The sequence below is a fragment of the Narcine bancroftii genome, chromosome 4 (genome assembly GCF_036971445.1).
Source record: "Narcine bancroftii isolate sNarBan1 chromosome 4, sNarBan1.hap1, whole genome shotgun sequence".
In the NCBI taxonomy this organism is placed as follows: domain Eukaryota; kingdom Metazoa; phylum Chordata; class Chondrichthyes; order Torpediniformes; family Narcinidae; genus Narcine; species Narcine bancroftii.
Window position 1 is genome coordinate 82,578,399 of NC_091472.1, and position 22,020 is coordinate 82,600,418.

The 22,020-nt window shown below is 43.0% G+C and overlaps 1 protein-coding gene across 11 annotated transcripts in view; it reads right to left on the reverse strand.

Annotated features, from left to right (window-relative positions):
* Positions 1-1,967: 1,967 nt before the first annotated feature.
* pcsk2 (proprotein convertase subtilisin/kexin type 2) overlaps positions 1,968-22,020 on the reverse strand; it is a 344,834-nt gene continuing 324,781 nt past the window's right edge. For all 11 annotated transcript variants that reach the window (XM_069931793.1, XM_069931790.1, XM_069931791.1 and 8 more), the window contains 4 exons: positions 16,953-17,168; positions 16,655-16,755; positions 6,875-7,102; positions 1,968-2,607 (listed from right to left, as the gene is read on the reverse strand). In XM_069931793.1, coding sequence (XP_069787894.1) covers positions 2,112-2,607; positions 6,875-7,102; positions 16,655-16,755; positions 16,953-17,168 — 1,041 coding nt within the window. In that variant the 3' untranslated portion in view covers positions 1,968-2,111. The remainder of the gene's footprint in view (positions 2,608-6,874; positions 7,103-16,654; positions 16,756-16,952; positions 17,169-22,020) is intronic.

Genomic DNA, 22,020 nt, shown 5'->3' on the forward strand with positions numbered 1-22,020 from the left:
TGCATTCTCCCCGTATCCGCGTGGGTTTTCCCCAGGGTCCCTGGTTTCTTCCCAGTCAGGTGTCAGAAGGTAATAGGTGAATTGAGAGGAATGGTGAGAGATGGAGCTGGTGGGGAGTGGGAGAGGTGGAGTTAGGACAGGAATAAATGAGAAGACATACAGGGGAAAAAAGGCAGATGAGGCTAAGAGGGTTGAATGAGGGTGGGGTACAGGGAACTGTGGAGGTGGGGGTGGGGTGGGTTGGGGAGCATTTACAAAGAATGGTGTGCATAAGAGAACCCAGTGGATGATGAGAGAAAAAGGGACCAAGAGGTAAAACCACAATACTGGAGAAACTCAGCTGGTCAAACAGTGTACTTTATGTAGCAATGATAAACTAGTGTTTTGGGCTTGCCAAGGTATGGGCAAAATGTGGGCAGGTGTCTGAACAACAAAATTGTAGGGGGAAGGAGCAGATGGAGGATTTTTCATTTCGGCACTCTCCAACCGGATGACATTAACATCAACTTCTTTGGTTTTACTCACCTACTCTCCTTTCTCCCTCCCTCCCCTTTCCCTTTGTCTTCTTTCCTCCAGCTCTCCACCCCTTTCCCCTTCCATTCACGGAGCCATCCCCCCCCCCTCCCCTTGTTTGCTGATGTACCCTCCTCCCTTCACCTATTACCTCTTGCCTTTGGGACTGTGCTCCTTCCCTACCCCTCCCCCTACCATTTTGTTTGGGTGCTTGCCCATAATTTCTTCATACCTCGATGAAGGGCTCAAGCTCGAAATATGAATCTTTATCTTTGCTACATAAAGTACACTGTTTGACCAGTCGAGTTTCTCTCGCATTGTGTTTTACTTCCAGGAACCAAGGGATAAAATAGGTTACTTGAAATTGGAGAATTCAATGTTCATGTCATTGGGTTGCAGACTTGGCAGACAGAATATAAAGTTGCTCTTAAACCTGCATTTGGCCTCGCTCTAGTAATGGGGTGACCAATGAAAAACAGATCTCTATGTGAATGTGAAGGGGATTTCAAATAGCTACCAATTGGGAGCCCCCAACTAGTTTTTGAGGACAAAAATGGAAACAAGAGGAAGCCTAATGAATGAGCTAATTGTATGAATGGTGAGGTTGAGTGGCCTCCCCCTCTTTCCATAAAATTGGAATTGTTTGTTGCTTTCCTATTTCCTATTACATTTTCCAGTGCTTGAAGAGTGTTCTAGTTCAAAGACAGTCATGGGTCTTTGACATAAAACATTGCAGGCCATGCAGCTTTAAGGCACGTGGAGCAGTTAGTGTCTCAGGTCCTACACTCTTCATCATGCTCATCACAAGATGCAATTTAAGCATTGTTAATTTTGCTGTTATTTATAAAATGCAATGGAATAAGCATTGTATACAGCAAGTGCAGGGATCAGCATATGAAGAACAGAATTTCTGTTCTACTCCTTGATAGTACTGTTTTGGCTAAACAAATGGAAAGCCAGGATTTCATCTTCAAAGTTCCATTTTCAAGTTAGGTTTTCTTTTAATGTAGTGAAGTGCAAAGTAAAAGAAGTACAATTACAATCTGTGCCAAGTTTGGTCAGTAAAGAATCATCTATTATTGCACCATTGGTTTTATTATGAACTAATCAAAAGTAGAGGTATAAATTATGATGTAGGCTGTTGGCCTTGATGGAGATGGGTGGTTATGACTCATTGTTATCTATTCATAAAGTGTTAAGTGTTTTTCCAGCCAAGAAAAATATGCTTTCAACTTGAGTAAGCTGAAAGAAATATGCGCAAACTATTAGCTGTAAATTGGAAACACACTTTTTTTATATAAAAATTTACCACAAAAATATAAAGAAAAACTGTCACTGCTTTGCTTTCAAGATTTCACTTTTAAATTTCTCATACTAAGATCCTTTTACAATGTCACAAACTGTACTTAACCTTTGTGAAATTAACAGTATCTGTGTAAAAAAAAGTCATTTAAATATAATTATTCACTGACAGTGTACAACAGATGAGTTTAAGATCTCAACAAGGTGTAGTGACTTTGCTACAGGAAACATTTATTTCAGTAGTTTTAGATCACAAAGCATGTATGATGTGGGGATATAAGACTGACATGCAGCATTCACTGAGGGTAGGTTTTCTTCAACAGATTCTTCAGGCTTCTCTCCACTGCTTCATCTAGTTCTTCCTCCAGTTCCTCCTTCTTAGACATGGCCAGTTTAGATCGATAATCATTCACTATTTGGTCAATGTAAGGAGCACTTTGAGTTCCATGTAACATCAAGGTCCATTCCTTGAGCACACCTTTCTGTGCAGTGTCTCCTGCAAAGCCGGCTTCTATGATCCAAGTTCCCCTGGGATCTTCTCCCCAAGTGTGTGTTGTCATGAAAGGCCACTTGTCAAAGCCCACCTTGGAGTCATCATCTCGAGGCCGTCGACTGAGCAGTATGGATTTTGTGCCCATTGGCGAAGTCATGTTGATGTTTAGGGCTCCTCGCCTGGTGGCATTTATGGTTATCACTGCCTGAACATGCTCCAGGTAGCGAACAAAATTGCCCCTCCCTTCACACGCATCTGCTGATATTGTTAGGATTAGCTTGTCTTCTGATGAGATTTCCCTGGACAGGTGAATGAAAAGAAAGGATGATTACGGAAAGGAAAACATTTGGATTTATACAGGCCCTTTCTTAACTCAAGGGCACCCTAAAGCAATTGAATGGTAATAAAATGTGGAGATCATTTGTATCAAGGAAACATTACAAATTGAACAAAGGGGAATTCTTCAAAAAGCAATGTGATTATGACCAAATAAGCTACTTCAATTATATTTATTATAAAACAAAGACTTGCTAGAAAACTTTTTAATTTAGTTCAGTGATACAGGATGGTAACAGTTCCTTCCAACCCACAGCCCGCACCAATCAAATATAACAATGTGACCAATTTTCCCACTAACTCATAACATAACAATTACAGCACGGAAACAGGCCATTAGGCCCTTCTAGTCTGCACCGAACCAAACACCCCTTTCTAGCCCCACCTCCCTGCACAATGCCCATAACCCTCCATCTTCTTCTCATCCATATACCTGTCCAACCTTTTCTTAAATAATAGAATTGACTCCGCCGCCACTATTTCTCCCGGAAGATCATTCCACACAGCTACCACTCTCTGAGTAAAGAAGTTCCCCCTCATGTTACCTCTAAACCTCTGCCCCTTAATTCTTAACTCATGTCCTCTTGTTTTAATCTTTCCTCCTCTTAACGGAAATAGTCTATCCACATCCACTCTGTCTATCCCTTTCATAATCTTAAATACTTCTATCAAATCCCCTCTCAACCTTCTACGCTCCAAAGAATAAAGACCTAATCTGTCCAATCTCTCCCTATACTCTAGATGCTTAAACCCAGGTAACATTCTGGTAAACCTTCTCTGCACTCTCTCCACTCTGTTTATATCCTTCCTATAATTAGGCGACCAGAACTGCACACAGAACTCCAAATTAGGCCGCACCAACGTCTTATACAATCTCAACATCACCTCCCAACTCCTATATTCCATGCAATGATTGATAAAGGCCAGCATACTAAAAGCCTTCTTCACCACCCTATTCACGTGAGTTTCTACCTTCAGGGAACGATGTACCGTCACTCCTAAATCTTTCTGCTCTTCTGTATTCCTCAATGCTCTCCCATTTACCACGTATGTCCTATTCTGATTCTTCTTACCAAAATGAAGCACCTCACACTTATCAGCATTAAATTCCATCTGCCATTTTTCAGCCCACTTTTCTAAGCAGCCCAAATCCCTCTGCAATCCTTGAAAACCTTCTTCATTATCCACTATTCCACCTATCTTAGTATCGTCTGCATATTTACTAATCCAATTCACCACCCCATCATCTAGATCATTAATGTATATAACGAACAACAATGGGCCCAATACAGATCCTTGAGGCACACCACTGGTCACCGGCCTCCAACCAAGGAAGGTGGGATGAAAGTGAAGCGCCTGGAGGAAATCAATGCAGTCCTAGGGAGAATGCAGAAACTCCTTAGTGACAGTGGTGGATTCGAACCAGGGTCGCTGGCACTGAAATAGCATTGTGCTAACCACTACTGATTGTCCCGTACCATTAATAGTCTTTTAGATTTAGACTCTTCGACTTAAACCATTTGTAGTCTTTTAGATTAAGCTGAAGAGGACATTTGTACCTTAGTTTAGCACCTCAGCTGCAAACCAGCTCATTTAGAAGTGCCACACTCTTTCAGCATTATGTTGATTTATGAATTCGCATAATAAAGTGAGACCTGAATCTGCATTAATCGACTTCCAGTTGAAAGATGTCAAATATTTCACAATCAACCATGAAAAAAATCTTAACAACAATCCTAAATAGCAAGGTGGTTGCTTGATCAGTTGCTTATGCTTCTAGTTAGCTGAATTTTGCTGTATGTTTACAGATAATTATTACTAGCCTGCCATGGCACAACTATGAAGGATAAAGGCCTAGCTGAAGAAATTCCTGATAGTACCTACTTGAAGATACAGCTAGAGCATCCACATTGCTCTTTGGGAGTCTTTTTGACTGACAACCCTACTAACATCAATCATTATTGTGAAAGGAGACAAGAAGTGGCAAAATGAGGAGTAAATTGTCAGTTAATCGCCCTTCAAATTTTTTTTAAATGAAAGCTTTAATTCCTTATTGTGCAGTTCTACAGATGCCAATTGCTCTTGGTCGTTTGAAAGAATAACCTTGAGGGTGTGTGACACATTGTAACATAATTACAAGCTTGCTGGGAAGAACCATATTTCTATCTGACCATAACCATATAACCATTTACGGAGCGGAAACAGGCCACGTTGGCCTTTCGAGTCCACACTGGTTCACTGATTTTGTGCGCCCTCTTCAGGCATTGGTGATTTTAAATTTAGTGTATCTTTGAGAATTTTAACATCTATCCATAAGTCCTCTGTACTTTGGATGTGAAATCTTATATTAAAATATTCAAAAACATTGGCTGTGTGGGAGAAGCCAGTGAGTGGCCGTGGACAATAGCTTCTCAGACTGGAGGCCTGTGACTAGTGGTGTGCTGCAGGGATCGGTGCTGGGACCAGCGTAGCTTGTCATCTAGATTCACAATCTGGACAACAATGTGGTGATTGGATCCATTATGGATATTTTTACGAATCTTGTCTATAATAATTAAAGAACTAGTCAAGCTATCAATTCTTTTATGCCATCTCACCCGATTAAGAGCAGAATTGCATTGGAGAATATTATAGGTTTCAGACCAACAAAATATGGCATTGACAAAGTGGAGCTGCTCTTTGCATCCTTGTCAGGGGTGATCCTTCCACATATGCACCATTCACAAATGATGTTGAATGTAACTGGTGTTCTGCTTGAAGATATTACTAATTCTTGAATCGTTAAAGATTCTAGGATACAAAATCCTCAATGTTTCCAGGAAAAAAAATCTTTCCCATCCAGCAAATGGTGGTGGAAGCAGATTCAAAGGAGACTTTCAAAAATAAATTAGTTCATTGTTTAAGGGTGAGAAAAGCTCAGGGTTATGGGAAAAGAGGCAGGAAAATGAGATCAATGGGTTGTACTTACTAAAAGCATGTATCATTGCTGCTATGTAAAGGCCAAAGCTAAATTAGATATTAATATTAATCAAACTATCCCTTTATCAAAGTTTTTGGCTCGGAGTTTGGCAGGCACGTGGTCACTTAATATTAAAATTACCATCCAAGTGTTACCATTGATTGTGGATGAATACAGTCAGGGCCAATTGTATCAGTTAAATGTTATAATAATGAAATTCCTTGGCAGCTGTCTGCAACAGTAAAAGATTTCCAAATCTTTGCTACCTATACAGGTCTCAACAAGGCAAAATAAAGAATGTAATAATTCAACACAATTTATTTGCACAAAGAAGAATTTAAGAACTTAACCAATTCAAACCTAGCAATATCTCGGTCGTCTGTGACTCAATATGGATAGCACTCCTACATCTGAGTATGAAGTTGGGGTCTTTCAGCCATAGGTGAGGTATCAGAAGGCAAGAAGATGGCTGACAGGCTTTTAGTTAAATCAGCTCCTTGGATAAGGAATTACCTCAGTTGTGCTAAGGTTACAGAAGAGATAGGATCTCCCTGCATTTGGACAAGCAAGGACTAATTAGGGATTGTCAGTATAGCTTTGTGCATCAGAAGTCGTATCTCACAGATTTTATTGAGCTTTTTTGAAAAGGTGACCTAGATGATTAAAAAGAACAGGCAGTGGATATTGGATTTCTGCAAGGTCTTTGATCAAGTCAAGCATTGGAAGCTTTTTTTCCTGCAGCTTAGGAAAACATATAAAGGTATACAACATAATAAGGGAGATTAGACAAAGTGAATGGTCAGTCTTTATCCCAGGGTAAGGGTGTTTAAAACCTGAGGGCATTATTTTCAAAGGAGAGGAAAAAAATTTAAAGGGGACCCGAGGGGTAACTTCTTCACACAGAGGATGGTGAATAATGAGGAACAAGCCTGTTTTCACATTGAATAACTTAATGACTCGATCATTCTATAAGTAAAATCAGCCCAAGTTGATTGAGGGTGGCTTTCAAATACTAGTGGACATAAGGTCAATGGACTGGAAAGAGATTTCAGGCACATTTTTGCAGAAAATACCATTTATGGCAAGATTTAGAAGAGGAAGTCATTGATTCAATGCCGTAAAGAGAAGCAGCTTTCAAAAGAAGTATTTTTAATGATAAAAGGATCTGCTAAGAAGATGGAAAAGTAAACATGTTGAATATGTTTCTATAACTACTTAAAATTTTCACAGAAGCATAACTGAGTGACTAGACAAGAATAGGCCACACTTACTTTGGCTCTTGAATAGATCCTCCAATACAGTGGAACCTTTCAGGGACTGTCTTCCAGTCCTTGGCCATTTTGACCATAGCCCCAGCATTAAGTACTCCATAACCAAAGAGGTGATTAAACTCCAGACCCACACCATTTCTTCTCCATTTATGGACGTCGTCATGCAGCTGATTGCGCTTAGATGTCAGCACAGTCAGATGCTGCATGTCTCGCCAGGTTAGGTTCGGACTGAAAGACAGAGGAGTGAGACCATTGCATCAGTTTACATGGTGGTTGTTAAGAGGCAGCTGTCAGAGAGAAAGACCTGAATTTATGCAGTGACTTTCAAAGCCATAGGATCACAGCAAGAACATAGTGATCACAAAAATATCTGAATTATGGTCATATCATTATGAAGGTAAATTTGCCTATAGCAAGATTAAAAAGCAGCATTACTCTAGTGATCAGATAACCTCTTTTTAGTCACTTTGGTTAAAGAAGGAAAATAGCAAACACATCAGAAGTGTCTACTCTGCGTTTCATCCAAATGGTGCGCAGCATCATTTAAGTGTTTGATTCATATTGCAACTAAAAGATAGCAATGCAGTACTCCCCTAGTATTGTACTGGAACATCAACCTAGAACTTTGTATTCAGGATTTGTGAATGGGATTGAGATGGGTCTGACAATAGAACCACTGGCACAAGAATGGGAACCAGAAGAAACGTGGTCAAATCTACAAAAAAGTACAGTACTATCCAAAATTTAATGAGCATGAGGTGTGATTTGACTAGTGCTCTACCTTGAAGACAGAAGGCCATTGACTCATGTCATTTAGCTTCAGTCCAATGACACAGAACCAAAGGAGCTGGAGGTGCTGTTTTTCGATGAGCAAGTGAGACGCCTTCTCATCCTTATGTAGACAATGCAGGGCTGTCTCTCTAGAGTCTGGTCAATATTGTTCCACAAACAACATTACAAAACCAGATTATCTGGCCATGGCTGATTGTAGTGGCGGAGGGGGGGGGGGGGGGTATCCTGTCCAAACTTCTTCACTATAGAGCTTTATTTTAAAGTCCTTCAGGCACACTAAATTCACGATAGATGTAATATCTTTGTAAGTATCTATTAAAATGACTGTAGGTCATTACTGGGTCGCTCATTTTCACAAATAAGCATGTCGGAAAATATTTAAGGTCACTCGATATGGTAACCACATGGTCACTCAATACGGTTAAATTTATAGTCAGGCAGCATCTGTGGAAAGTGACAGAGAATCCCAGGTTTTGGATCCTTTGTCAGAAATGGGAGAGGAGAGTGATTGTGATAATATGTATATACTGTTCTGTGCTGTTCTGTGTATGTGGCTGGCCTGCCCACTGATGACTTGACCCCCTGTAACCCCTCCCCCTGTGACCTGGCCATAAAGATCGACCTCCCTACCCCCTTCCATTCATTCGAGCACACGGAGTTGGGCCAGCAGAAATCTAATGTGTATTGAAGCCTATCGTTCCTCCCTCAGCCTTTGGAGTCAGTGATAGTGCGGATCAGTGATCCAAACTGATCACAGGTTCATCGGGGTAACTGTCTTCAAGGCTACTTGCTTATTAAAGATGGAGAAGATTGGACATAGGCCTCAGGTAGATACTCTCAGTATAAAACAAATGACCTTAAATAATGATGATGAGGTCAATTAACTTGAGCTTTTATTTATTTTCTTTCCTTGTCAAGTTATAATGATGCAAAATCAGGATGTCCAACTCTCAATGGCTGGTTTTGATGTTCCAGTCGATGATCATTGTTAACAGAGTATCATTGCAGAAGTATCAACAGAAGTGATTGCTTGTCAATGACCAAAGCAAATTTCTGAAGTAGCCTTCCACAGTGAAACTAGCAGCCTGTGTTCTTAAGAGGCAATAGTGTCTGATAATTGTGGGGAGGTTACATGTAAACTGTTCTTTTCAAGGCTGATTCTCGTTTGAATTCATAAATATTTATGGAAGTTTTTTCATATGTAGAGGTGATGATAAGACAGAAGAACCTGTATTGCTTTATTTAGAATTTGTTTTCTGAATTTTGTGAACATTAACGTAAAGGTGTCATTGTGTTGGAAAGGCATCCTTTCAAGGGGAAATTTTAACTGGAGAAATGATAAGCTTGTAGAGTGGCTGTTAAGAGTACCTAGCCAATTAAGAAAGTAGGTCTTGTACTGGTGGTGATGTGCCATTACATCACTAGATCACCAGGGGCCACCTCCTGACGATCCTGTATATAAAGCTGATCGGAGCTCATGCTCCTCCTTCTGACCTGGGCTTGCATAGAGGCAAGAACTAGCTGTGTATCTCACTCTATTAAAGCCTGCTTTTAACCTTCACTCTGCTTTGATGTTGATGTTGGTCTCAATTTAATAGAGTGAGTTATATCTGGGATGGAAGCGATTCCTGTCCTTGACCATGCTATCTAAGGATCTGAAAATGGAGATGTCTCCCACGCACATGCAGCCGAGTATGGACCAAGTGGGGAGCCATGGGACCAAAGCCGGGGCGGAGAGAGGGACTCGCCCAGTGACCGAGGACTGCGAGAGGGACAGAAGCACCTGGGAGCAGGTAAGGAATGACCCAGAGCCTTGCCTGTCAAGTAACTCTCTGGGACCAGGTCCAGCCATGCAGCCCATTGGGCTCCTGCTCAATAGCCAAGGGTTGCAACAAGCGTAGGCAGAAGGCATACGGCAAGTATTCCCCCCGATCTCGATCTACCGCCAGGACCGCGAGGACAGCCCGCTCCCCCAGAGACAACCCCAGCAAACCCTGACTCCCCAGAGAGCACCCATGCTTCCCCAGGATCGAGTGGCTGCGTGGGGAAGAGATCAGGCTCGGTATGTAACCCCACTGCCACAGAATCAGAGACTCAAGTTCAGCCAGGTGCTGAGGCCAGCCAGACTGGAACTGGACTCCAGGACCCCCGGGGCAAGCACTCACTTCAACCGGTGGCAGAGGTGTTTCCTAAACTACGTGGGGGTTGATGGGGCATCGGAGGAAGAAATGCTTATGCTATATGGTTATATGGTTATACTACTAGTGCAGCTGGGGGATCACCCATATTCCCTTGTACAGGATGCTAAGTCCTATCAAGGGGCTATGAACACCTTGCAGAGACTCTATAATATAGGGCACAGCGAGCTCCACTCCAGACACAGGCTCATGACCAGGTTGCAGCAAGCCGGGGAGTCTGTTAGGGATTTCATCCTCGCCCTGAAGGGCTTAGCTAGGGAGTGCACTTTTAAAACTGTATCGGCTTGAGAGTATGCGAAAGAGCTCATAAGAGACAGGATTGTAGCGGGTGTCAGATCTACCGAGATCAGGCAGAGGCTGCTAGAAAAGGGGACAGTCAGGCTGGAGGAGGCAGAAATTGTCGCAGAGGCTCTGGAAGATACTAGAAAGAAACTGGAGGAGTATACCTTGCTGGACTCATTAGCCCTGCACAGAGAGAGGAACAGTAGTGCTTAAGGGCAACATATAGCAGCAGGATCCCCACTGGAACGCTCCAAGTGCTCCTTTTGCCGGTAGCACAAGCATCCCAGAGCTCTCTGCCCAGCTAGAGAAGCTCGCTGTTCAAACTGCAGAAAGAAAGGGCATTATGCAAAAGTCTGCAGAAGCCCTAAGGCTCCCGCCAAAGCCTCTACTCATGCAAATGGGAGGAAGGAAAGTTCTTCTTCCTCCTCAGGTAGACAGAAACAGAGTCCCATGTGCAGACAGCCATGTTAGACAAAGGATGCCGGACAGAGGAAACCACCATCAGGGGAGGAATAAGACCCAGAGTTCTACTATGATCAGGACGCTGAATACCAGAAAGGAGGACATGCCATGCTGGCCTCTCTACGTCTGATCCAGGCAAGTCCACATGATTTATCAAATGCAACTGTTATAATTAAAATTAATGGGTCGAAAGTAAACTACCTGATGGACAGCGGGAGTACAGAAAGTTTCATAGACTGGGGGCTAGTAAAGCCCCTTGCCCTGAACACATACTCTAGTGACCACCAGATTTTGTTCGCGTCCAACAGCCACACAGCTAAAGTGACACACTTCTGCAAGGTCACGTTGGAAGTACAAGACACCGAGTACGAGGAATTTAAATTGTTAGTTCTCCCCCCCCCTATCTGTGCTCCCATCCTGCAAGAGCTGGACTTTCAATGTCAATTGAAAGCAGCACAACGGTTTACAATGGGCCCCTTCCCCCACTGCTCCTCAAGAACAAACAGCACTGTAACCTGACAGCCCTGAATGTAGAACCTCTCCCGCTATTCACTTATCTCACCCCGGACTGCACGCCAATAGCCACCAAGAGCAGGAGGTACAGCCCGAGGGATGGAGAGTTCATTAGAGCGGAGGTTTGCCGACTCCTACAAGAGGGCATTATAGAGAAGAGCTCCAGTCCCTGGAGAGCGCAAGTAGTTGTAGTAAGGCCGGGGAAGAAGCAGCGGATGGTGGTCGATTACAGTCAGACCATCAACAAGTTTACGCAGTTGGACGCTTACCCACTACCATGCATAGCAGACAAGGTGAACAGCATTGCACAGTATAAGGTGTTCTCCACTATAGACATCAAGGCAGCGTATCACCAGTTGCCTATCAGAGAGAGCAACCGCATTTACACAGCATTTCAGGCAGATGGCAGACTGTACATGTTTCTCTGTCTCCCCTTCAGCATCACTAACGGGGTGTCACTGTTCCAGTGGGAGATGGACCACATAGTACATAAGTATCAACTCCAGGCAGTGTTCCCTTACCTCGACAATGTTACCATTTACAGCCACTCTTAAGCTGACCATGGTACGAACCTCAAGACCTTCTTCCAGGCAGCTAAGGAACGTAACCTAACATTAAATAAGGACAAATGCGTCTTTAGCGCTAAGAAACTGGCCATCCTGGGATACGCAGTACAAAACAGGGAAATCAACCTGGGCCCTGCCTGCATGTGCCCACTCCTAGACGTCCCAGACCCTCACACACAGAAAATGTTAAGGAGATGTTTGGGTCTCTTCGTGTACTATGCACAGTGGATTCCCAACTATGCCGACAGGGCCCGCCTGCTCATAAAAGCCTCGGTGTTTCCCCTTGGCCCGGCGGCTGTCAAAGTCTTTACAGAGATTAGGGACCTGATTGCAAAAGCAACCCTGTGGGCCATAGATGAGACGATCCCCTTCCAAGTGGAGACAGATGCCTCAGATGTAGCACTAGCGGCCACACTGAAACAGGAGGGGCGACAAGAAGCCTTTTTGTTGCAGACTCTACAGGGGTCAGAGGTGAGACACTCGGCAGTGGAGAAGGAGGCACAGGCCATCATAGAAGCGGTGAGGCATTGGAGACATTTCCTGGCTTGTAAGCACTTCACTCTGGTAACGGACCAACAATCTGTGGCATTCATGTTCGACACCCCGAACAGTGGGAAAATTAAAAACGACAAAACTTTGGGCTGGAGTATAGAACTGTCCACGTACAATTACGACATTCTATACCAGCCTGGGATGCTCAATGAGGCCCCAGATGTGCTCTCCAGGGGCATCTACACGGCCCTCCATCACACATCCTAGCTGCAGAGCTTGCACAATGAGCTGGGTCACCCCGGGGTCACTAGATTTTTCCATTTCATCAGGACCCACAATCTCCCGTTTTTGGTGGAGGAGGCAAGGACAGTAAACAAGGGCTGTCCCATCTGCACGGAATGCAAACCACAGTTCTACTGGCCAGACAGGGCTACATTGATAAAAGCCACCAGACCCTTTGAACACCTTAGCCTCGACTTGAAAGGCCCGCTTCCCTCCTACAACAGGAATGTCTACTTCCTTAAAGCCATAAATGAATACTCCCGCTTCCCTTTCACAATTCCATGTCCCGATGTGTCAGCAGCCACAGTAATAAAGAGTCTGCAATCTATTTTCAGCATGTGTGGGGTACCCCCAGCTGACACTGACAAGGGTGCTGCATTCATGAGTGCAGAAGTCCAGCAGTACCTACAGGACAGAGCTATCGCCACAAGCCGCACCTCAAGCTACAACCCCAGGGGTAATGGGCAAGTAGAAAGAGAAAATGCCACTATTTGGAAAACAGTACCATGACCTTAAAGGCAAAAGACCTAACCATGGCAAGATGGCAGTACGTGTTACTGGAGGCTTTACATTCGATACCCTCACTGTTGTGTACCGCCACAAACACGACTCCACATGACCGCTAGTTTTCATGCTGCCTAGATGGCTGATGACACCAGGCCCAACGCTCCTTGGGAAGCACTGCAGGCCCCATAAAACGGACCCGCTGGTGGAGCCAGTAGAGCTGAGGCACGCAAATCCCCACTACGACGTTGTCACATTCAGGGACGAACGGGAAGTTTCGGTAGCCATCAGGGACATCACGCTGGCCGGTATCAGGTACGACAAGGAAGGATCACAGACCCCACGGACCCCTACAGCCCAGAAAGATGGACAGCAGACACCAGGAAAACCGACCATCATATCACCCCAAAACGAACCACCAAATGATAAACCCCCAACAGCCGGTACTCATCCAGAAAGCCCTACATCCCCCCCCAGCATACCCCTACTCTGCAGCTGACAAGCAGCCCTGCACCCTCAATCACCCAATGTCAGGACCCCCTACCCCCCACTTCCCCTGCCCCAGTACCCAGAAGGTCCAAGAGACTAAGGAAAGCCCGCCAGACCCTGGACTTATGAACTTGTGGGGGGGAGGGGGGAGTGGCCAAATTCCTTTAAGTGGAGGTAAATGTGGTGATATGCCATTACACCACTAGATCACCAGGGGCCACTACCCGACAACCCTGTATATAAAGCTGACTGGAGCTCATGCTCCTCCTTCTGACCTGGGCTTGCCCAGAGGCAAGACCTAGCTGTATATCTCACTCTATTAAAGGCTGCATTTAACCTTCACTCTGCTTCGTGTGGTTGATGTCAGTCTCAGTACCAATGTGGAAGATCCCTCCTGAACCACTCTGAGTTGGTGTTATTGGTCAGACAAATAAGTAAGTAAAGTACAACTTGAATGGTCTCTTTGTCCTGATTTATTCTCTAACTGTTTCATCCAGAGAATGGTTCATACCCTTCACTCTAACCAGAGCTGACCTCAACCTCCCACCCTGAATTGTTTCTACAAATCTACAAAACTGCCAGTCGGCTCATTGAATACATGTTGAAGCCATCGCAAGGTGCTTTTATGATTCCTCTTGTCTCATTGAATGAGTGCACCGAATAAAGACACATATTAGGTCTTTATCCAGTGATTTTTATGGGAACCTGAAAGGCAATAACAAGTTACATACTTCATAGCTAACTGATATGGCCTTCCATTGACTAAACTTGAGCAAATCCAACCCATGATTAGAAGATCACTCATCTCTTCCTACTCTCCTGACCTGGACCTCTTACCCCTACACACAGCATCCACGGCCCTCATCCACCCCACACCACCCCCCTCCACTACCCAGAGTTTGCTTTACATGCTGGTTAACTTATGGGGAACCATCATGCCTTCCCTCCACCTATTCCCACAATACTCTGCTATTTCCGAGCTATCCATGCAAAGACCAAATGCTTTTCCCCATGTTAAAGAGTTGATAGGATGGCTGGAAGGTGAAGAATGCCTTTGAGCAGGTAAAGGGGATTCTGAAAGGGGTCAATGAGTAGCCTGAGACTGTGGTCCATATTGGTACCAACGGCAGAAGGAAGAAGGGTGAGGTCCTACAAAGGGTTATAATCTTCGGATTTATTTCCTGTGCCACATGCAAAAATTGGGAAGAAAACACCTTTGAATGCATGCTAAAAGCTGATATAGGACGGAGGTCTTCAGACACCTGGATCATTGGGATATCTTCCAGGGCAAGTAGCATCTGCACAAGACTGTACTTAAACTGGAGGCACATCAATAAGCTTAAAAAGTTTGCTCGTGCTTCATGGATGGGTTTTAAATAGTGTGGCAGGGTTGGGAGCAGGAGTAGTACATCAGATGGAGAGATTGAGGAGAGGTCAGAGCTTTCCAGCAATATGACAGTGTGACTGTAGCTCACAGTGGCCACTCCAGACATGAGTGCTACATTTACCTCAGTAGGTGCTGTGAAGGAACATTGAAATGGATTGGGAGCAATAAGGTAGCTTGGGAAAGCATTGGCTCACTCAACAGCAAAGAAGGGAAATCATGTGTTGAACCAGTGGAAGAGGCAAAGTATGAAATGAGCAATTCATGTCTGTATTCATTAACAAGAAGGACATGTTTGGGATGGTTTGTTCATATTCTCGGGTATGTTGACATTGAAAAGGAAAATGTGTTGGTCGCCTCGAAAACATTAAGGTAGATGTCCTCAAGCCTGATGGAATCTATTCCAGGACAGAGGCAATGGAAAAGATTGTGGGGGCCCTGCCAAATATGTTAGTATCTTTTTTATGCATGGGCAAGGTCCCAAAACACTGGAAAATAGTCAATTATTTCAAAGTTTAGGAAGAGCAGCAGGGATAATGCAGAAAATTATAGGCCAGAGAGCTTTACAATAGTAATAGGGAAACTGTTGGAGAAGCATCTGGGGTAGGATTTACTCACATTTGGAAAAGCATGTGGACACACTATAACAGTGGTTCTCAACCTTTTTCTTTCCACTCACATACCACTTCAAGTATTCCCTATGCCAATAGGTGCTCGGTGATTAGTAAGGGATTGCTTAAGGTTGGGTGGAAAGAAAAAGTTTGAAAACCTCTGTTTTAATCGTACCTAATTGATTCATCATGTGCACTCCAAAGGAAATGGGCTAATGATAATTGTTCTCAAGCAAAATATTTCAGGAACAATTGCTCTAGAGCAGTGATTCTCAACCTTCCCTTCTCACTCACATACCACCTTAAGCAATACCTCACTAAGCACAGAGCACCAATGGCATAGGGATTATTTTGGAAAGAAAAAGGTTAAGAACCACTAGAAATGGCGAAACCCTTGGCACATTTTATACAGAGGGATTTTGAGGTGCAAGGCAACAGCTCTCTGAGCAAGTGATAATGAAGCTGTCGGGCATGCTTTCCTTCAATAGTCAGTGCTCTGAGTACAAAAGTAATGAATTCAAGTTGCAACTGTACAAAATTTTGGAAAGGCCACATTTGGAGTATTGTGTCAGTTCTGGTTGCCATAGTGCAGGAAGGATGTGGAGGCTCTGGAGGGATGCAGAAAAGGTTCAACATGATTAGCTGTAAGGAGAGCTTGGACAAACATGGATTGCTTTCTCTGGAGTTGAGTGGGTAGCCTCATATAAAATTATAAGAGGCATAAAAAGGATAAATAGTCAGAGCCTTTATATCAGAGCAAATGTCAAATAACAAAGGGCATAGGTGTAAGGTGAGACGGCAAAAGTGTCAAATTACTTCTTTTCATATAGAGTTGAGTGGTGATCTGGAATTCTCTTTGTCAAAATACTGTTGCTGGTAAGGTTATAAATTCAGTAACTAAAAACTGGAATTTATAGAAGTATCATGGATTTGGAGGTTTCAAGGATTATAGAACCCAGTATAGGTAAATGTAAACATGATTCAGAGCATCCATTGTCTAAATACCAGACCACTCTGAATAACTTCTTCCTATGTCAAAGCAGCAGTTTATACAGTAGATAGTAAAATGGTTCAAGTTGTGCTTTAAGTCTCAAGTTTCAACCTGCATATCATTAGACTTTAAGTAAGTCATTCGTTTGTCATAGCCAGAGAAGTAATGAATTAGGAAAGAATTTAACATCATAAATAAAATCATGGATACATACTTGGCCTCCAAAGCTAGAGCAAAGACAGCAGCGGCTTCTGGTGCTGCAGCAGACGTCCCAGAATGGCGGAGAGTACAGTTCCCATATAAATCAGTTGTTGCCTTTCATAAAAAAATTAAAAATAATAATTAGGTCAGTTAACTTAAGGAAACAGCTCATATCTCACATACCAAGCCTTTGCAATTATACATATCGCCGAAAGCAGTTTTATTCTCAGTTGTGCATTTTGAAAATGCACAATGAAACAGCTGCTGTCTGCACAAAGATGTTCAAGTTGAATAATAATATCAAGGCTCACCACACCAGCCTCCGGGTTTCTCTTCCTCCCATTGCTGAATGTAGACGCAAGGGTTGAGGAGCAGCTTTCATCATACAGGGCTGTCCTTCCATCATTGATAGCAGAGTTGATGGATATGGTCCACATGCTCGATGCATAGCCATCACAGTTGCAGTCATCATAACTGCCCCCGTCTCCCGAGGCCCAGACATAAATGCTCCCCTTTCCATTCCGGCCCTATGACAGATAATTCATCTGTCAAGTTAAATGACTTGCTTTAGTGGGAAGTCAGTGCTTATCAGAAAAAGGTAAAGACCGCAGGGGGAGAGAGTTTGTGTGCAATCAGATTCTTTACTTGAAAAAAGTCAACTTTTGAATGAGACATTAAATCAAGGCCTTGTCTGGGAGACAATAAAGATTCCTGGGGCACCATTCTGAAAAAGAGCATAGGTGCTCTCGTCAGTATCCTGAGAATTATGCTGACCTCTTGGTTAGTATCACTAAGAAACTAATCTGGCTTTGATTGTGTGTGGGAGCTTGAACTGCATGCTGTATTTGTTGTTATATTAATTGGGTGCAATATTTCCTTCATCATTTATCAATAATGTACTTTGAGATGCTGAATGTTTGAAAGGTCCTATTGAAATACAAGACTTCCTACCTTTTATTTGTTTTGTAATCTTGCATTGAGAGTGGCATACTGTATATGAAAACGACAAAAAACATGTCAGTATCAGAGACAATGGCCACAAAGGAGTCAGGAATACCTGAGGAAATATGAATGAAATTCTCTTCTATAAACAAATTTTTTTAAAAACCTGTAATTCTATGAGTTCAAGAACATTAGAGCAGAGGAAGAAATTTACAGATTAATGATAGTAGATTTACAAACAACACTGGCAATTATTTTATGCCCAAAGGAGCTATCTCATGTATAATATGCTCCAGTAGTTTCTGTAATTACTGAGTTGCAATAGATCATTGATCACACAGTCATGTAAGGACACACGGATTCTCCTTACATTTTTATTTTTATTTCTGCCTTCAGAGAGTTTTAAAATCTTGATAAAGCAGAAGAACAATAGCATCAAATAAAAGTGAAATGAGTTTTTGGGTAATATCAGGAAGGAAAGGCTGTGGATGTTGTCTATGTGAACTTCAGTAAGGGCTTTGAGAAGGTCCCACATGGGAGGTTAATCAGGAAGGTTCAGACGCTAGGTATTCATGGTGAAGTGGTGAAAGGGATTCAACAATGGGTGGACGGGAGAAGCCAGAGAGTAGTGGTAGATTATTGCTTTTCAGATCGGTGCTGGGACCATTGTTGTTTGTTTGTTAATTAAATAAATCTGGATGATAATGTGGTAAATTGGATCAGCAAGTTTGCAGATAGCACTAAGATTGGAGGTGTTGTGGACAGCGAGGAAGGGTTTCAAAGCTTGCAGAGGGATGTGGAACAGATGGAAAAATGGGCTGAAAATGGCAGATGGAATTTAATGCAGACAAATGTAGGAGTTGTATGCTGGAGGGACAAACCTAGAAAGGACATACATGGTAAATGATAGGGCATGGAGGATTCTCATAGAACACTTTCTCATAGAAAGTGGAATCACAGGAGGATAGGGTAATGAGAAAACATTTGGCATATTGGCCTTCATAAATCAAAGTGTAGGAGTTGGGATATTATTGTAAAATTATATAAGACATTGGTGAGGCCAAATATGAAGTACAGGTACACAATCCTTTATCCGGAACCCTTGGGGGACAGTGTGTTCCAAATTTTGAATTTTTCTGGATTTTGGAAAGCCAGATTTAAGCCCACCCAAATTGTGCTGCCGTATACACCCCCACCCACTTCTAGTCGCGCTGCCATCTCCCCCTACTCGCCCGCCTGACTTGCACTGCTGGTCTCCCCCCCTCGCCTGCCTGACTCACGGTGCCAGTCTTCCACCTGCCCGACTCGTGCTGCTGGTCCCTCACCTGCCCAACTCGTGCTGCCGGTCTTCTCACCTACCCGACTTGCACTGCCGGTCTCCCCCCCCTTGCCCACCCGACTCACGCTGCCGTCTCTCTCCACACTTGCCAGATTTTGGAGCTTTCCAGATTTTAGATGTCCGGATAAAGGATTGTGTACCTGTATTATGTGCAGTTTTGGTCACCTAAGTACAGGAAATATATCAATAAGATAGAAAATGTGCAGAGAAGATTTACAAGGATGTTGCCCAGACTTAAATGAACTGAGTTACAAGGAAAGGTTAAACAGGTTAGGACTTTATTCCTTGGAGAGTAGAAGATTGAGGGGAGATTTGATAGAGGTATTTAAAATTATGAGAGGGAGATTTGATAGAAGAATTTAAAATTATGAGGGAGATTTGATAGAGGTATTTAAAATTATGAGGGGACTAGGCAGAGTAAATATAAGTAGACTTTTTCCACTGAAGGTAGGTGATGTACAAACCTGAAGACATGGGCTAAGGATGAAAGGGGAAAAATTTAGGGGGAATATTAGGAAGAACTTCTCGACACAGAGAGTGGTGGAGTGTAGAATGAGCTGCCATCTGAAGTAGTGAATGTGGGCTCAATTTTAACATTTAAGAAGAATTTGGACAGGTACATAGATGAGAGGAATATGGAGGTCGATGGATTGGGGACAGGTTAGTGGGTCTAAGTAGAAAAATAGTTTAGCGCAGACTAGGAGGGCCAAAGTGCTTGTTTCTATGCAGTAATCTTCTATGGTTCTATGATTCTACCATAAATTATAGGAAGACCAAGTTAAAAATGGAAAAAAAGTGAAGAATATAGGAAAGCTATTGGGACAAGATTAAATGAAAAGGTAAGGGAAATTGAGTAAACATCCCAAGGACAATATAAAAGATCTGAATGAAGTGCTGGCAATAGCAATGGATGGCGAGGGCCAAATGCCTGTTTCAGTGCTGAATGTTCCATGAGAGAAGGGGTGTGTTAGCAGGAAGATATGGGAGGGAAGCTAGCTGCAGGTGGTCATTGGACTGTGCACAGTGGTGCTGCAGGTTGCGCTGTCTCACAGCTTCAGTGACTCTAGTTCAATCCTGACATCTGGTGCTGTCTGTGTGAATGGTGCCACATTTTGCTTGTGGCCACATGGATTCCCTTTGGGAGTTTCATATTTCCTCCCAATATCCCTTAGATATGCTGGTCTTCAGGTTAATTCGCCAATCTAGGTTGAGAGTAGGAGAATTTGGAGGATAAGAAGTGTGGTTGTGAATGGGCATGAGTGAGGGAGTAGGTTAGAAAGAAAAGGGGAAGATTGGGATTGATAGAATTACTCTGAGAGTTGCAAAAGATTCAATGAACTGACTGGCTGTAGAGCGCGTCGAAAGAACCAAAGACTTGTTGATCCAAACCAAGGCTTTTATTAACTAAAAGACTAGAGCATATCCCAAGTAGGTCGAACAGTCCAGAATGACCTGGTCTGGCTAGGAACAATTCTTTAAGACCTGCCAGTAGGTGTGGCTACACTCTCAACCAATCACAGTCATCCTACACTACCATCTGTACATATACACATTGGTGATAGAATCTGTACTATCACACTGGCTTCCTATGTTTGTAAAGAAATATGATGTAAGTAACCAAAGCTGAGTATAGAACAATTAACACTGTTCTGAAAGTGAAATGGTGCTAACTCGAAGATCAAGTTTAAAGTGCAAAAATGTTGATATCAGATGCTTAACATTTGCAAATCTCCAGGATACTTAGAGAAAATGTAAAGGCATCTAATAATAAAATCTATGGCAAGGCAAGGTATACCAGAAAAAGTCTGAGCTCAGCTGAAGCTGGGAATTAGTTTGATTTGTCTTCAGGTGCTGATTTGCTGTGTGAGGATGGAATATTGAATGTTTGCAGAGATGTATGGAAAAAAAATAGCTAACTCAAATCAGGAAGCATGAATTTCAACAAGGGAGATCATGCTTGCTCGAGCTGAATAAATTCATTGAAGAAGTAGCACTGAACATAGATTGAGAAAATACAAAGTGGGGGTGAGGAGGCCTTTATGTGGATCCTCAAATTCAGAGGCCATGGAAAATGAGAGCTAGGCAAATTCTTATCCAATGGGAAGCATCCACTTGATGTTGATGCCAAAATATGCTGCAGAGGGACCTGGGAGAAATACACATTGTCAGTATGAGCATCACTGGCCTTCACATCAAACTCTGGTGGGCTGTGTGCATGGGGAACAATCCCAGTGCCAATAGTGGGTTTGCTATCCTTAGATCAGGTTTCAGGGAGCCCAAAATTTGACTTGAGCAATTCTGGCACAATACTGCCATTGTAGCAGCCAATGAGTACTTAGCAAAATCTCACAAAGAATCAAGATTTAAATGGTAATGATTCTAAAATGCTGGTTGAGGATTAAGCCATAAGTTAGTTTCACACTGTTGATTATGTGTTTTTGCAATAGTAAACTTGCTCATTGTGAGAGGAACGATGGTAGATGTGCTTGTCTGAGGAGCTAATGGGGCAAAGCTGATAACAGTGAGATTATGGCTAAAGATCTCTGAATTGGTATCTCACATAAACATTGGAGAAATGGAGATTAGGTTTTCCCCAGAAACCAGGAGTTTTCCTCCATAACTATTCTTTCAATGAAGTGAAAGGTGGCTTATTCATGCAAAATTTTCATGAACTAGTCAGATAGCATAAATGACTTGGCATCACCATGTCTAGCAGAGATAGGAAACCTTCAAATCTTCTGGCTATTGGCCTGGTCTCTACAGGAAAAAGGGCAGCATCTTGGCTCTTCAACAAGCAAATTCCAACATCTGGTATATGTTGATAACATTCAGCAGTTTGGGTTCATTTATCAGAAGTGTGAAGCCAGACGTTGTAAGTGCTAAAGAATCAAAAAGGTTTCATAAGGTTGGCATCAGCTGGTGGTGTTAGGTATGTTAGCCTTTATCATGAGGATCCTTAAATTTCGAAGCAGGGAAATCTTGCTGCAGTTGTATGGTGCCTTGTTGAGATTACCCCTTGAGAATTGTACACAATTTTGGTTCCATAATCTGAGCAAGGACCTTTGCCATTGCGAGGGTGGAACAAAGATTCACAAGAC